Source organism: Leucoraja erinacea, chromosome 11 (genome assembly GCF_028641065.1).
Source record: "Leucoraja erinacea ecotype New England chromosome 11, Leri_hhj_1, whole genome shotgun sequence".
Taxonomy (NCBI): Eukaryota; Metazoa; Chordata; class Chondrichthyes; order Rajiformes; family Rajidae; genus Leucoraja; species Leucoraja erinaceus.
The window spans coordinates 12,173,681-12,191,860 of NC_073387.1; the positions used below are offsets into that span (position 1 = coordinate 12,173,681).

Consider the following 18,180-nt stretch of genomic DNA (forward strand, 5'->3'; position numbering starts at 1 on the left):
CCATGTACTAAAATACTGAACTGAGGTGCAGCCTGATAACGGGATAAATCCCTTTTGCTAATACTACCCCATTATCTAAATAAACTTTCTTTGTACCCCACATTTAAGAAAAGCTTCTTCCACTTCCCAGCGTTGCAGTAAGACTACCCGTAAGATGTGCAAGTTCTAAGCAGGGATGACTGACGAAGGGCCTGAAGAATAGTCCCAACCCGAAACGGGTTGCTGCCCGACCTGCTGAGTTACGCCAGCATTCTGTCTCTACTAGTTTTCAAAGCTTATCTTAAAAAAAAACCACACCTTAGCTCCCTACCACTGGTGTTTCATCAATATGAAATGCTTTGTGTGGCCCTGCAGCAACATTATTCTGTTCGGTCTGCTTTACACTATTCTGTGCATACCAGAACTCAATTCAACAGTGCTACTGGCACGCTGTCACAATTAACAACAATCCAGCAATAGTTCAAAATGGTAAATGTGCTGAGTAACAAGTGTGAGAGGAATAATGAGAAATTTAAAAACAAAGATAGAAATAGTTTATTTCAAAAATGAGAACATTGAAAAATGATCCACAGTCAACATAACTACAAACCATTCACCGCAACATAGGGAATCTCTTTAAGCAAGGAAAACCTCTAAACAAAATGTTTAGTTCCAAATTAAGATCGAGGTGTAGAGACATAAAATGGAAAACAAAGGGAATGAGCAGATCATTACATTCAGGGCAGTATTTCAACGCCTTGTAAGAAACTGGCTCCGTGCAACAAAAAGATCTTGCATTCAAGCCAAACTTGCCAAGGTTCATCATAAAACCTTTTCTTTGATTTAATAAATTAAGCTTTGTTCAACTCTACTTGAAAGTTCTGCACTCAGATCTGTTCTTAATCAAATGTTGCTACTTATAACCAACTAAATATAGAAGACACAAATAATGGCTTCAACCATCTACCCTTCACTCTTCCAAAACACTGAAATAGTGTCCCTGTAACAAGAATCCTTCACTGGTGTAATTGATGAAAGAACATGTCAGTAGCAATGCAATAGCATTTTCCCAGCAAAACCAGTGTAAAATTCTTGAACCCTTAATCACACTTTTTAGTCCAACATTTGGATAAACCTATTAATGTCTCCCTTACTGTTTCAGATAGCCACATCTCTAGGATGAACCTTTTTCTTCAATTATTTCCCCATTTTCTACAAGCTCTCCTGAAATAAGCTCAGTTTGGTGTACGTCCCTAGAATGCTTGTAACATTGAAGCACTGAAGTCATCACAGCCTTGGTCATTCATTCCCCATGAGGGTTGAAGTTGAAGACCACGGTCAGGGTCAAGACTGTCACAGTCAATTGGATTAATACACATGGATTTAGTAATAAATGTATGCTTCCAAGATTCCCAAGCCAGGAAAGTAGCTTTGGGAGAAATTAGTGAAAAATTAATTATTTAAAAGGAGAAACAACATTCATTTATGAACATTTAATGTATCAACCTATAATTGAGGGTTGGGGTTGAGGATTGTAGGATTGATTCAAACTAGGATTCAAAAATTATGAAACAAGCATGATTTATAATAGATCAATCATGGCATAGGTTTTGGAAACAGCGGGATTTCAGGCCAACAATCCAAGGAAGACTACTCCTCAACTGCAACCATTACCTCGGTTTTTGGAACAGTTTAAATTTGGAGCACCACATTTCTGGTGCTTTCTCTTGAATAATCCACCAACAGACCACCAAGTCACCAACAAGTGTTAATCACAACACTTGGCTATCCATGTAAATGATCAAGCTGGATTATTACAAACAATAAGCAAATGCATTTATGCCAGTTGTAATGAGGGGTGCAAAGCAGCTCAGATAGCTTAACATTTCCTACACCACAGGGAAAACCTTACTTCCACTGGATTAATCGGACCCAAGTGATTCACTACCTAATATGCTGCCCAACAGATTCTCAAACTGGAAACCCTAATGAATGCAACCCAGGGGGAGGGGAGATTAGTCTGCTTACCATCCAGTGAAAACACCCCACCCTTCATTTGCAACAGCAAAAGTTGCAACACTACATTAATTTCACTGAAAAAAGGGAGAAATCCATCAATTAAACCCAGAAATCCAATGAAATGTCTACCCACTCTCCATTAATCTATTAAAACTAAATCCAAACTTTGTGTCAACAGCACATTTTGCATGTTCTGTTAATTGGGCCGCCAGAAAAGTTAACTTGCCAGAGGAATACCTATAGCTTCTATTCCTGCCTGGGTGCCATTGGATTCTTGATCACCACCAAAACCTTGTTACAGATATTTACAGCTGCTGATATTATTGCAGTGCAATAAATGTAACTTCGCTCCTTTCAAACATGGGTTTGAATAGAACATCCGTCATAGTAACGACATGGTGGTTCCTACATTGTTCCTCAATTTTCACATGAAAGCAAGGTTTCCCAATTACAGAGTAGACAGTACAATAAAATATATTTGTGCACAGTAGCTAACCAGAGCCTTAATTCATCAGCTATGTCCCCTCAAGTTAGACAAATTCAATTCCACTCAGAAAGTTATAAATAATCCAATTCTTGTTTAGTTGCCCAGACAGTCGATAAGATCTCACAAGTCTACCCCCATCTCCATGGTCACATTTGGTTATAGCGAGGCTCGTGTGTTGCACAATAAATCATAGCTAAAGTGAAACGTTTCAGAAAAGATGCATTATGCAAGTCTCAAGGGGATGTTCACAGGACATTGCAAATGCTTAAAAATTTCAAAAACATTAAAATTAGTCAACAATTAACAAAGCTTTGAAAAAATGAAACATTTACAGTGGCTTGACAAGATACTAGAAGTCCAGAGGCAGCATAACAGAGTTAACTCCAACCATTTGTTGCTGGCTTGGACACAGCTGCCTTTTAAACAGCAAAGACTTATTTCAAAAACCCAAAATGGCAAAAAAAACAGTTGCTCCTTGCCAAGTTCCATTTGGAGGCACTGCATGTCAGAGGTTAGAGGGGACAAGAGGGTGGTATTTGGCAAAATCCAATGAGCCATGACTTGTGACACAAAATGTGCTTTTGCCCAATCAGCCTTGTACTGTATTAAATCAAATCAAGAACAGATCATTGCATTCAGGCCCTACACCAGTTTCTTGGCCTCAAAGAAGCTTTTCAAGTGTCTCATCTGCCAGATGCCAGTTAGAATAAGTATCAGTGTTTGCACGATTGACCACCATAATACCCGTTGATTGGTGCTTTCACTGGTCCCCCGGAATCGTTCCTCACGATACTGAAACAAGAAAAATAATTTTAGGAAATAGAATCCAGTGAGCTGCAGGCCATATCTTGTAGGCCTCATCATATTATCAAATGCAGCCATTTTGTAGCCATTCACATTGCCTGTCATAGGAGATCTCAAAGCACATCTTCAGCTTTTCTAATAATAGTCACCACTAAACAGGTCATTCAATAACTTCCATGGATATCAAAGAATATTAAGAATCAACCTACAAATACACATACAAATTTATACACGTTTCACTATGTTGTTAAAACATTGGTACTGGAGGGTAACCAATGGAGATCGATGACACATTCCAGCACTCTGCTAATGAATTAAAAATAGACCAACTGGTAGTTAAGCAGGTTGGATGTGGACCCCTTTTCTTTATTCACAGGATATCTTTCAGGTTGCTAGCTAAACTTATGAATTGTTGGCTACATACATAGCTAGATCTGGAAGGCATGCGCTCAGTATTACAGCAGGAATGTTTGGTCCTTTATTCTTTGCCACATCTAGCATTCTTGGCCATCTTTTGCTATCATAAAGTACATTGGCAAAAAACTGCCTTCTGTGATGGCAGAGGGGCCAGAGATGGTTCACTGACTTGGCCTATGCAGTTCAATATGACTGTAATAATCTTAGCTTTCACTTTAACACTCAGTGGTGTGTGCAAGGTACACCCAGCAAAGGGAGAACTGCAACTTAATCCCATTTCTGAAAATGTTTATCACCATCAAAGGCACAGCATTCAATTGTCACTTCATTCATTCTGATTATCCTCATACCATGTGCACCGTCCCTACATTAAACCGTTGCATGGACAATGCATTATACTTGCAGAGCTACAGTTAATCAATAGTTCTTTGGTTCATTTCCAGCCATCCTGTCCAACTGTTTGGTAATTACCCGCATCATTCAGCATGGCAGTAAGAGTTTTATTGGTACCAATGTAAATTGTTTTACCATGGAGTAAATCAGTTTTGCACACATTTCAGGGTGACTTGGAGCCCACTAGGAAATTTAAATCTTGGTAATTTCATTTTTCACGAAGGCCTCCCTCAAATGGCACTGAAAGCAGCCCAAGTAAAATTTAAGTCCTGTTTTTTTTCTTCAAACTATTGATCCAAAAAAATATTATTTCTTACTGGCAGAACATCGATTTCCTGAATCCATACTATTTGTATTTCAAATTGTTCCCCTCCATCCTGAGAACCCAGAGCTGTTACAACCTCAAATACAGCCTCACTCACATATGCCCTATCCTTTGCCTGTGGAGGTCAGATTCTCAGCAGTTGCCTCAAGAACATTTGAGACTGTTGCTGCACCATGGCACACCTGAGATCGCTGCCCATAGCTGCATTAGTACGGTCCCCTCCTCCAGGCTACATACTAGAGGACAACATACTTTAATTTTTCCTTCAGAACACATGAAGTTGCAGGATTCCAGTGACCCACCCCACCCCCCTCCATGCAAAAATAAAATAGCTGTGCACCACCAGCTTATCCTGGTCTCATTCCCCATTGGGAACATTCATCCATCAGCCCCTCCCTTAAAGCACTACAGCTTCTATTTATTCAGCAGTAATATTCCTCCACAGGTAGAAGGGCATTACATCCTCCAAAATATTTCCCACTAAGAATTAGCTGCAGATATTGCACACGCCTGATGCGACATGCCATAGGCCACAAGAACCTCCAATGAATCAATAGACACAGCATTAAAGTCAAATTTGCTACATTATTGCCTGAGGAAATTCAACAATGAAGAATTCTCTGACTTTACAAACAGCTTTGTTGCTGTTACTTAGCAAGAACGTGGTGTGGATCAAATACAAGCCGAGTGACCGTTACTCAATTCCCTGAAGCAGAGTAAAAGGACTTTTCAAATTTTAATAAAAAGGAATTGTAGTTTCTGGTTTATACCAAGATAGACACAAAATGCTGGAGTGACTGCGGGTCAGGCATCATCACTGGAGAAAACGGATACGTGATGTTTTGGTCTGAAGAAAGACCCCAATCTGAAACGTCACCTATCCAATTTCTTCAGAGATGATTGATGCCTGTGCCATTTGGTTACTCCAGCATTTTGTGCCTATCTTTTCAAATTTTATTGTTGCTACATATCCACATTCAGTTTCTCTTTCTGCACACTGATCACGTCCAACTTTATTTTCTCACTCTTCGAGCTCACACCACTCCTGCCCTCACTTTCTATTTTCATTGCTGTCTTTATGCCAGCGCTTATGTCTTAATCACTTCCATCCCAAGAATTTTCCCCTCACTGATTATGCCCCCTCATTCTTCTTACTCGTGATAATTATTAATCAATGTCTTGTTAACACCTATGATAGGATTCTTTCCCATTTTTTCCCGTCACACAAATTTTCCTGGTCCCCTCATACCTCCTCAATAACTGTATCAGCTCCATTTACACCTTCCTCACCCTCGCTTTCCCAAATCCACAGCTATCTTTATAATGCTTGCATATTGCAGCTGCCTGCCTCCACCCCCAATGCCTGCCAACTTACTCGCTGGTAGTTCTGCTCTTTCTGTATTTGCTCCACTTGTTCAATCAGTTGCCTCACTCGAAGCTGAAGCTCAGAGAGCTTGTCCTTGGCTGCAATCTCCACATAATCATTTGCATGTTCACCAACCTGGATGTCCAAGTGTACCCGCTGTAACAGAAAAACAAATTGTTAGTCAAGCATAATCTACGCAATTACTGAGTGGCTCATCAGCATTGCACATCTGGGATCTACTCTGTCTGAAAGGATTAGTACTAAAAGAATCATTAAACTCCAGAGAATCTTCTTCAGAGTGAAATGTGTACATATAAATGTATACATATTGCAGAAGCATTTTATAATTGTGTAATAGGGTGATATTTTTGTGATTCCGTTTGCTAATTCTGAAGCCATAAGATGCTGCAAATGGCTATTAGAATGTAATGCACAGATGGGAGAGAAAAATGATAACTAGAATCGTAGTTAAATTGTATTATCAGAGCTCCATAATCTTTCGTCTTTTACATCCCTCCACTGTAAGGGAATCTAGAACAATTCCAACAATTCATTGGTCTATCAACAGATTAATAGAATCCTGCTTTATTTGAGTAAAGAGCAGAGACTGATAGGGCCAACATCAGATTATTAGACATTTAAGGCATAGTTTTTAAGGCATGGTATTATCATACAGGAGAATATTTAATAAAACAAATTCAGATACCCATGACTAAGGTCACTGCTCTTTTTAATTGAATGGTATGGTGGATACAGGGGAATTGGAATAGGGGAGGTGAGATTTAAGGGCCTGTCCCACTATGGCGACCTCATTTGCGAGTTTAGAAGAGTTCGCACTCACAACAAACTCGCAGCATGGTCGACAAGTGGTCCTAGGAGGACTGTAACTCTCCTTCATGCTCGAGAGAAGTCCCCGCTTACTCGAGGCCTCAATTTGGTCGAGGAAAAATGTTCAGCATGCTTGGTTCTTTTGAACTCGTAGTGCAGTGGTAGTGGGGTCACCATGTAGTTATAGGCAGTCGCAGTAACCGTAGGCAATCTCCTTTGCTGACCGGGCATTTTAATTGGCTCATTGGAGTTTTCAGAACCAAGGAAAACCGACAGGTAATGTTAAATGCCCGCTAAACTTTATTAAAACTTGTCTGGCTTCTTAAAAGTCTCCACTCCTTCTCTCCCCTCTCTCTAAAGGACTTACCGTACACTGTGCCAGCCGACTTTTACCTTCCTGTTCATCGCGGGTGTGAATTTCAGACAGCGCTCCCCCGCTTTCCCTGGCCCCCCGCTTTGCAGTGTGTGTGAGTGTGCCTGTGAGTGTGTGTGTGTGTGTGTGTGTGTGTGTGTGTGTGTGTGTGTGTGTGTGTGTGTGTGTGTGTCGATGTGTGTGTGTGGCTGTGTGTGTGTGCTGTGCGCGCTGACGGTCGATCCAGCTCGCATTCAAATAATTAGAATCTGGAATGCAATCGGTGATTAGGTGGATACCTTTAAACAGGAGCTCTTAGAAGTGTTTTGAAAAAAGACATCTGGGATTAAAAAATGGAGGAAAAGAGCAAGATTGTTTTTAAAAAGAGACAGCCCAAATGCTTTTGTACCATACAAACCTATGATGCTATAAAAGACCACTACAGTACAGAGACAAAGTATAGAACACCACTTTAAACTTCTGCCAAATAATACTTTGGAGTCAAAGTCATAGTGTGGAAACAGGCCATTCGACCCAACTTGCCCACACCGGCCAACATGTCCCAGCTACACTAGTCCCACCTGCCTGTGTTTTTGTTCCATATCCCTCCAAACCTGTCCTATCCACGTACCTATCCAACGGTTTCTTAAATGTTGGGTCAGTCCCTGCCTCAACTACCTCCTCTGGCAAGTTGGTTCTATACAGCCAAAAGTGAAAAAAGTCACTCCCTCAGATTCTGATTAAATCTTTTCCCCTTCACCTTAAACCCATGTCCTCAATTCACCTACTCTGTGCATCTACCCAATCTATTCCTCTCATGATTTCATACACCTCAATAAGATCACCCCTCATCCTCCTGCACTCCAAGAAATAGAGTCCCAGCATACTCAACCTCTCCCTATAGCTCAGACTCTCTAGCCATGGCAACATCCTTGTAAATCTTCTCTGTATCCTTTCCAGCTTTCCTATAACATGGTGCCCAGAACTGAACACAATACTCTAAAGTTCTCCCACCAGTCTTACTGCCTCCTACACATTCTATCTCTGTCCCACCCACTTCCTTGACATCAGTTTGAAGGGTCTTGATCCAAAACGTCACCCATTCCTTCTCTCCAGAGATGCTGTCTGTCCCGCTGAGTTACTCCAGCATTTTCTGTCTACCTTCGGTTTCAACCAGCATCTGCAGTTCTTTCCCACACATTTTGTCTGCTCCACTGCAAAATCTCCTCAAGGTATGTCTACTCTGAAGAAGTTCTTCTCCTCTCTCTGATGAGAGGTCAGCAACATGCTCTCCGACTGCTCAGCCAGTTCTCCCACCAGTCTTTTGCCCCTGCCCCACTTAGGAAATCTGAACGGAAACCTCTGGAGACTTTGCGCCCCACCCAAGGTTTCCGTGCGGTTCCCGGAGGTTACAGGTAGTGGAAGCAGGTAGGGAGACTGACAAAAACCTCCGGGAGCTTCCGGGAACCGCACAGAAACCTTGGGTGGGGCGCAAAGTCTCCAGAGGTTTCCGTTCAGGTTTCCGAAGTGGGACAGGGGCATAACTGTCTCCGACTACATTCTATCTCTGTCCCACCCACTCCCCTGACATCAGTCTGAAGGGTCTCGACCCGAAACGTCACACATTCCTTTTCTCCAGAAATGCTGTCCTGAGTTACTCCAGCATTTTGAGTCATCCCACAATACTCTAAATGCAACCTCACTAACATCTTATACAACTGCAACATGACCTCCCAATGTTTATACTTCAATACACTGATTTATGAAGGCCAATGAGCCAAACACCTTTTTGACCACCTTATCTACCTGCAACTCCACCTTCAAGGAACCATGCACCTGCACTCCTAGATCCCTCTGCTCTACAACACTCCCCAGAGCCCAATCATTCACTGTGTAGGTCCACCCGTATTAGAATTCCCAAAATGCAACACCTCACATTTCTCTGTATTAAATTCCATCAACCATTCCTCAGCCCACCTGGCCAATCGATCAAGATCCTGCTGTAATTTTTCACAACCATCTTCAATATCTGCAAAACCACCCACTTTTGTATCATCTGCAAACTTGCTAATCTTGCCGTGTGTGTTCTCATCCAAATCATTGATATAGATGACAAACAATAACGGGCCCAGCAACAAACCCAGAAGCACACCACTAGTCACAGGCTTCCAGTCCTAGAAGCTTCCTTCACACTCTGCTTCCTTCCTTAAAGCCAATTTTCTATCTATTCAGCTATCTTTCCTTGGATCCCATGTCTTGGATCTAACCTTCCAGAGCAGCCTACCATGCAGCGTACCAATTTGGAATTGAAAACGTGCCATACAAAACTTTCATAAGTACATAAGTCAAAGGAGCAGAATTACTACTATCACGCCAACTCCACCATTCAATCGTGGCTGATATATCTTTCCATCTTAACTCCATTCTCCTGCCTTCTTCCTGTAACCTTTGACACCCTCACTAATCAAGAACCTGTCAATCACCACTTTGAAAATACCCAAAGACGGCTGCACAGCAGTGTAGCAATGAGTTACAGAATCATCACTCTCTGGCTAAAGACATTTCTCATCTCTTTTCTAAAAGGTACATTCTATTATTCTGAGGCTGTGCCCTCTGGTCCTAGACTCTCTCACTGGTGGAAACATCCTCCACGTCCTTTCAATCCTGGCCTTTCATTGTTCAGTAAGTTTCAATGAGATTCCCTCATCCTTTAAACTCTAGGATAGTACAAGCCTAGTTGTCAAATGGTCATCATACGTTAACCTAATCATCCCCAAGATCATTCTTGTAAACCACCTCTGGAACCTCTCCAACGGCAGCACATCTCTCCTCAGATACGGGGCTGTTCAAAACAGCTCACAATATTTCATATGGGGTCTGACCAGCACTGTGTTAAACCTCAGTATTGCATCACTGCTTTTATATTCTAATGCTCTCCAAATGAATGCTAACACTGATTCAATCTGCAAATTAACCATTTGGGGATACTACAACAGCACTCCCAAGTCCCTTTGCACCTCCAATTTCTGAATTCTCTCTCCATTTAGAAAACGGGCTACACCTTTATTCCTACTTCAAAAGTGCATGAGCGCACTTTCCTACGCTGTATTCTAACTGCCACTTCTTTGCCCACGCTCCCAACCTGTGCAAGTTTCTGCAGACTCCCTGCTTCCTCTATGCTACTTGCCTCTCCACATATCTTCATTTCATCCACAAGTCAGTTCCCATAAAAAAAATATGCAAAACCCATTCTGGGAAATAACTCAGATGGAACTTTAAATATATTTAATCATCCATCTTTGCCTCATATTAAGTGTAGAGCTGAGCCAACATCACTTTAAAGTGTTTGCTTTCTGGCAATCGAAGTCAAAATTTGTGTTTTTATAATTTTGTAGAAAACAGATCTGAAGCAATTCTGTCTCTCTGTATCTAATGACATAGCACAAATTAAAATTCTCCCAAACTAAGTTCAAGGAACATAATGGTTACTTTATTTGAAAGGTAGACACCCTAGTATTATACCTCATATTAACTGTTTAATGTTGGTGGGGAGAAGCAGCAACAGTCTGCCTTTCAAATGTTAAACACATGGGACTTGCTGAGAGCATGCTCAAGTAATATGCAGTTATATTTGCCAAATAACACTAATAGATGTGAAAAGATATTAAATAACTTAAGAATAGGACCATAAACAGTTTCAACTTGCAACAAATACTCTTTATCCATGTAAAATCAAAATGAGAAACTATGCCACAGAAGTTTTGAAATTCTGGCTGAATTCTTTAGGATAAAGAATAGCAAAAGATTTAAGTACTTCATTATCTATAGTTTATGAGAACACCCATTAGGATTCACAAAACCAGATATACACATTTGCCTTTTCCATGCTCTGGAGAGCACAAAATCAAAAATCCTTAAAATAAAAATAACCACCACAAAATTCTGGAGAAATACTCTCCCTGAATAGTTGTAGGAATATGAAATATGCCACCAGAAGAGTTGATGACCAAATTATAAATACATGAAAATAATGCTGGATAAATAGGTTAAAAAATAGAATGATATACATATTGATCCACGAGGCAGGGTTAGGATGATATGGGCAGCATGAACATTAGCACTGACCTGTGCTATATGGCAATAAATGTATTATTACTGATTTTATTGTTCTCTTCATCGTATGAATGTGGCATTCTTATTACGTTCTTTCCTTACCAGCACTCCTGATGCAAAGAGGGAGAGTTTGGTGGAATTAGAATGCAGGCAGATCTGATGTTCTCCTGGAATATGAGAGGTGAATGTGAATCTTCCCTCAGCAGCATATTGTCGTGAGAGAATAACCTATATATGATGAGAGATATACACTGTTAGTATTTGATTTTATTTCCATTTTTAAACCTTGATCAGGTGATAAAATACTAGCTGAATAAAGACTGCAAAATTATTTGAATACTAGAAGCAAGCAACCTGTTATACAAAATAATGTCAACATCATTTTATTAATAAGCTAGGCTGATCAACCCCTGCAGCTTCAGAAACCCATAAACTACCAATTAAAATAATGCACTAAAATATTAATTTGCACAAATTTGCACCTAGCCTGATACTGGGAAAATTGAACATTCTACATAGATAATGTTACCAAAATTATTAGACCAGAGGCCTGGGAAAGTCATTGGGAAAACTATTGGGAAAAAATCCAAGGGGGAGGGGATGGGGAGAGAGAGAGAGAAAGTAAGGGCTACTTTAAATTTACCACCCACTCCACTGACATCAGTCTGACATTTTGTCTACACCAGAGGATGTCAGAGGAACCAGCGGCAGTGATAAATATATAGGTAGACACAAATATATAACTTGCAATCTAAAAAAAATCCTTGGATTTTGGAGAGAACCTAGAGAACGGAGATCTTGAATGCAAATGAAGCAGCTAAGGCAACATAGGGGGTGTTTGTTCTTAATCAGCCATAGAATGCAAGATCATGTTAATAGATCGTACAACAAGAGACAACCTGCAGCTCAAGCACCAAGTGCACCTTTGTACATGAGACTTGCAACGATTTTGTAATGACTTGAAAATCTTCGTTTTGTAGAGAAATGGGGTTGTTTTATTTTCTCCATAATGGGAGATTTAAGTGAGAAGTACACAATAATGAGACATTCTACCGAATTAGGGTGTGCAGGAAACTAGTAATGTTGATTGATAGAATTTGTAGGAAGTTGAGGTTTTTTAAAACCGTGTGGTCACAGGTCTAAAACCCGCTGTCTGAAATGGTGACAGAGGCAGAAACACTCTTTTTAAAAACGTACAAACACTGTTAAAGATCAAGTTGAAAAATGGGATTCACTGAATAGGAATCCTGCTCTGGCCAACATGGAACTCCTTTCACAAAGCAAGTTTCTTAAATTCTATGATTTGCAGATTTTTTTTACGCTTTCCTTTACCAAATAAACAGTTTACCGCACATGACACAAATGGAAATCTCTGCAAAATAGTAAATGTTTCATACTGGATTAAGACTAAATTGAAAGGAAAAGACTAGTGTTAACCTGATTTTTTAATTTAAAATTCACTTGGAAGGCTGAATAAGTTGGAAAGAGATTCTCAGATGGATTTAGCTTCAATTTGGACTATACTGTACCTTTTCATCAGGATCTTTCACTTCCACAAACATTCCTAGCCCTGGAGGCGAAGGTAAATACTGTTCCCTCTGTTTGTCATACATCAGTGTTTTGTAATTACCTAGAAATTCAATAAAAAAACTGACCATTAATCACCAAATATTCCACAGGCATCAGGAATGGTCCAAGACTGTACATTGCAAACTGACCCACCTTCTGACAAACTACTCAACTTAGTGCAAGGAGCTGGTTAAGAACGACAGCATCAAATTTTAACCTTACAGCATGGGTGGGGGTGGAAACTAAAGCATAATTAAGTTCAAATGAATAGAAAACAGAGCCAAAATGCAAATCTTCAGTTTTTAACTGTTAATAGTCATTCTATTATGATAAAACAGAAAATGTGGCCTACAGCAGGCCAGACAATAACTGTGGAAAGAAACGTAATATTTTATCTTTGTCAGGATCAATGCAGTCCACATCTTCCATCCTCAAGATCCACAAGTGAGACCACACTGGTACCCTTGTCTCAGCCCACAATAGCCCTGCCTAATTGCTGCTTCCTAATCCGACTTCATTCTCTCTCCGGTAAACACAAAATCCTGGAGTAACTCAACGGGACAGGCAGCATCTCTGGAGAGAAGTAATGGGTGATGTTTCAAGTCGAGACCCTTCTTCAGACTCTGCAGTTCCAATTTGCGTCTACCTTCAATTTACCACTATCTGCAGTTCTTTCCTATCCATTCTCTCTCCAGTCCCTTCCCACTTATAAAGATGACATCCCAGATTTCCTCCAATGACTGTTTCCAATTTTTCCAGCCCCATCTCTCTACACCTCCATCCCACTGAAGGCCCTTCACCTTCCCCAGATAGAAACACAACCAGTTTCTCTCCCATCTAATTCATTCTCCTTGCTGAACTCATTCTCACACTGAACATCAACTCCACTCACTTTTTTCAGATTAATGATGTACCCATGAAAACTCATAAGGGCCCAAGTTACACTCGTCTTTTTGAAAGCGCCAGCTTGCATTACAGTCCTACTCAGGGCCAGACCCTCAACCCATTTTTTCAGGTATGTTGATAACTGCAATCTATATATGTACTGAACGTGAAACTACATATCTGCCTATGCGCCACACCACATACGTCCCTGACAATGCATGAATAAATTTTCCGATCCTAATCTCCCCTCAACCCACCCCCTGTATTTAACAGATGGCGTACAATTTTTGCCGTCTTCAGTAAAATTCCACCACCAGACATTTCTTTTGTTTCTTGGAATGAGGCTCTACAGTACTTCAGCACCATCCTTTGCACATATATTTTTTCAGTGGAAATCTTTGCAATGGAGGGAGGCGGTAGGGTGGTGGTCATGAGTTATATGGGACACGACAAAAATTCCCATCTTCAGCTGACATCCACGCCTTTCCAAAGGGATTACTGAATGTTGATCAGAATGTTGCAATCAGACTTTAGAGCTTGTGAGATCAGCAAAGCATAGACTGATAACTGAATCAGAAACCTGCCTGGTGCTGCTTCACATTACACCTATTTATGATTTTAACTTCATCATTGGAATGTTAGAATTTCATAATTTTAAAATGATATCTTTGTTCTGTGGTGGAAGACATCCTCAAATTGAGCATGTCCCCTAGCATTATATTGACAGATTGGCCATTTAGCAATTATGACTGTGGCTGTGTGTATGTGCATACTTGTGCCTAGCATATCCTAGGCAGACTTTCAAAGAGGGTGATGAAATGAGCTCAAATTTATAATAAATGTCAAATAATATTTCTAGGTAGAAACTGCAGACAGGTGTAATTGTCCATCAACTTAGCCTTTTAACTCAAATCACAAAGAACATTCCTCTCAACGTTACCTCTTATGAAGGGGGGGGAGGAGAAGATGTAATGATACATACAGCCTTATCACTACCTTGATGTAACATTTGGGTTTGCCTTCACTTTCTCATCATCTTTGCAAAAACAAAAGCTTCAAAGATGAGTTGGGGGACATTATGTAAATATTCATCAGCATCAGATTCCACATCTTGAAACCAATCATTGTAAAAATAAATGTTTAGATAAGGCTTCAAGGCCAGTTGAAACATTAAGAACATGGCCAATCTGATTACAATCTCAATACCACTTCCCCAAGTTATCAAGTACCTCAATGACTAATTATCTTAAAAACTACTGCTATTGCCCTTTTGAAGAATTTGAAAGATTTCTAACTGTGAAATGAAATGCTTTGTCTATTCTGACTTAAATAAGCAGCCCATCATTTTAAAGCAATGATAACCTTGATCACACCAAAAATTACATGCACAAAATGTCAGTGACAGTGCCCCTTTCCTCAAGAGTAAGGATCAGTTTATTAACCTTAAACTATATTTATAACTGTCACTCCAAACGAACTTATACAGCAACAATAAAATTATAGTGTTTTGCTCCTCGTTATCACCATTGTGAAGGATGGCACCAAGTGAATGATGACAATGGACAAAACTAGTTTTTAAACATCCCAGTATAACCGATACCTGCACATTTTTTTTAAAAACGTTGATGGAAAGTCATTTAAGAAAATTAAATGCGGAGATGTTTTTGATGCAAACTATTATTAAGCCGCAGAGGTTTCACTAGGTCAGTTGCCAGGCAGGCCGGCCAGGACGAGTCTGGCTTCAGTCACCAGGCCCCGAGCCTCGCCACTTGAAGGACCTGGGTGGGAGAGTGTACGTGTCAATCCGAATCATTCCCGGAAGCTCCAGCAACCACATCCCATTCCCTTTACCTATGACCATGGTCTCATCGGGTATCTCCTCGATGAAGCATTTTTTCTCCGTCTCCCCGATGTGGAAATAAAGAGCGGAGCACAGAGAGGCGGCAAAGTGAAGCAGCACCAGACAACGCAACCATCCCACCGCCGCCATCTTAGCTGCGAGCCCCCACACTGCGCCTGCGCGCAACCCACCGCCACCGGTAGCAGGAGAGAGGGGTGCGCGCATGCGTGTGGCCGCCGGCGCTCGCAAGGCAGAGCCGGCGTCACCGCGAATACGTCACCACGCACGCACGTCCGCACGCCGGAGCCATGGCGACCGACACCAAGCAGCCGCGCTGCCACGTAGCCCTTCACACATTGGACGGCTTGACCCTGCAAAATGATTGGACAACACGCAGCCGCCTCTTCGGCTCTCATTGGCTTCTTACTTCATGCTCCTCAATGTGATTGGATGGCTGGACCCTGGATAATGATTGGACATCACGCAGCCATGTCCTAAGCTCTCATTGGCTTCTTACTACATGCTCACAAGTTCACATTCACAAGTTTTAAGAGTAGAATTAGACCATTCAGCCCATCGCGTCTACTCCGCCATTCAATTCTGGTTGAAGCTGGAGTGCCTCAGCGGGACAGGCAGCGTCTCTGGAGAGAAGGAATAGGTGACATTGCGGGTCGAGTCTAGGGTTGTCAACTTTCCTGTATTAGCTGGGACATCCCGTATATTGGGCTAAATTGGTTTGTCCCATACGGGACCGCCCTTGTCCCGTATTTGACTGCTGCTACTACTCGGGTCGAGGGGACTATAGGATCGGAGTGCCGCGTCTGGCACCGCCTCAGCCGTCCCGACGTAGTGCAGCCCATGGAGTGCAGCAGCAGCGCCTCGCCCGTGGTCCCGTCGGTCGGCAGCCCGGACAGCTGTCTGACCTTCGCTTACCGCCGACACCACTACCCCTCCTTCTCATGGCCGATCATCAGTTCATGAGTTGGATGGAGTGCCGGACTTTGCGCGTGGCCTAGGCCAAAACTTCTCAGCTGTCCCATCGGCTGGGCTTTGCGTGCAGTCCAGCACCCGGGCCAACTCATCATTCACCCAGCCACTTCCTAGTCGGTCAACGAATTACCGTCGGGAATTTGTCCCTTATTTGACCTTTCGTCCCTTGTTTGGGAGTGAGAAAGTTGGCAACCCTAGTTGAGACCCTTCCTCAAAATCAATTCGGGCCAATCTCTGCCTCCTAATCCCATTTTCCTGCCTTCTCCCCATAACCCTTGACGCCTGTTCTAATCAAGAATGTGTCTATCTCTGCCTTAAAAGTATCCACTGACTTGGCCTCCACAGCCCGCTGTGGCAATGAGTTCCACAGATTAACTACCCTCTGACTAAAGAAGTTCCTCCTCATCTCCTGTCTACAAGAGCATAGTTTACAGTTTAATAAATGAAGGTTGCACAAAGTGAGACAGATTGACATTTCTGCATTACATGCACAAGATTGGTCAAAATTTAACAACAGCCCATCAAATTTATTTAGAATCAATGGGACATGGTAATGGAGTATTATATTTAATTCTGGACACCTGACATTAGGAAGAATGCAATTCTCCTAGAAAGCATGCAGAGAAAGACTTAACAGAATGATTCCAGGAATGTGGGGTTTCATTTAAAAGGTCAGACTGGAGAAGCTTTGGCTGTTTTTCTTGGTGCAAAAGGTATGAGGAGAATTGATAAGGTGCACAAGATCGAGATCAGAATTGAGTATGGTTTCAAGGTCAGTTTATTGTCACATGTACCAAATAAGGTACAGTGAAATTTGAGTTACCATACAGCCATACTAAGTGAAAAGCAACAAGACACACAACCACATAAAAGTAAACATAAACATCCACCACAGTGGATTCCACATTCCTCACTGTGATGGAAGGCAATAAAGTTCAATCTACTTCCACTTTTTTCTCGGGGCAGTCAAATAATTCACAGTCGGGGCAATCAATGCCCCCGCAGTCGACGATCTATGTATAGTAAGATTTTGTTCAATTGTATGCAAAGCAAAGAATTTCACTGTATCTAGGTACGTGACAATAAAGTACCATAGAAACATTGAGATCTGTAATAATGATGCAGACAAGATTGCTCTTCTCAGATATAGATTCTCAGATATAGATTCAATTGGCTGAATGGCTTCTTTGCTCAACAATTCCATCGTTCTGTTATAATAGAATCATTATTGTAGAGACAAACATATTTTTTGGAGAAGTGGTTACGAATAATCTTTGAAATGAAATGATATTTTTCAACATTATTTACAAATGACTGAGGCAAGATGTTCACAATTCAAAAGACTGAAGAATCAATAATAATAATAATAATAATAATATATTTTATTGTCATTGCACATAGGTTCAACGAGATATGGTATGCAGCTTCCACCCGATAGTCATAACTTAAACAACTAATAAAATTTAGATACCCCAAGAAACATGATTTATATATTTTTAAAAGAACAGTAAAACAGTCTAAAGTGTAAATACATCTGTGCTGGGTCGATGTGCGTGAATACAGTTCATGGGGGCGGGGGACACTCAGCAGGGCCGGTTCAGAGCAGCAATAGCTCTGGGGGTGAAGCTGTTCCTGAGTCTGGAGTTGCGGGCATAGAAGGCCTTGTAATGTCTGCCGGAAGGTAGGAGTTCGAACAGACTATTACAAGGGTGTGAGGAGTCTTTGTGGATGCTGACGGCCTTCCTGTGGCATCGTGTGTAGTAGATGCCCTCCAAGGCTGGTAGCTGTATCCCAATAATCTTTTGCGCCCTGT

At 41.4% G+C, this 18,180-nt stretch overlaps 1 protein-coding gene across 1 annotated transcript; it reads right to left on the reverse strand.

Moving 5' to 3' along the window:
- Positions 1-516: 516 nt before the first annotated feature.
- On the reverse strand, positions 517-15,569 carry tmed9 (transmembrane p24 trafficking protein 9). The gene is made up of 5 exons (XM_055642640.1): positions 15,389-15,569; positions 12,613-12,713; positions 11,186-11,311; positions 5,800-5,946; positions 517-3,277 (listed from the first exon to the last, which is right to left on the reverse strand). The coding sequence occupies exons 1-5, from the start codon at positions 15,525-15,527 to the stop codon at positions 3,128-3,130; spliced, it is 663 nt and encodes a 220-aa protein (XP_055498615.1). The 5' UTR covers positions 15,528-15,569; the 3' UTR covers positions 517-3,127.
- Between the last annotated feature and the right edge of the window lie 2,611 nt (positions 15,570-18,180).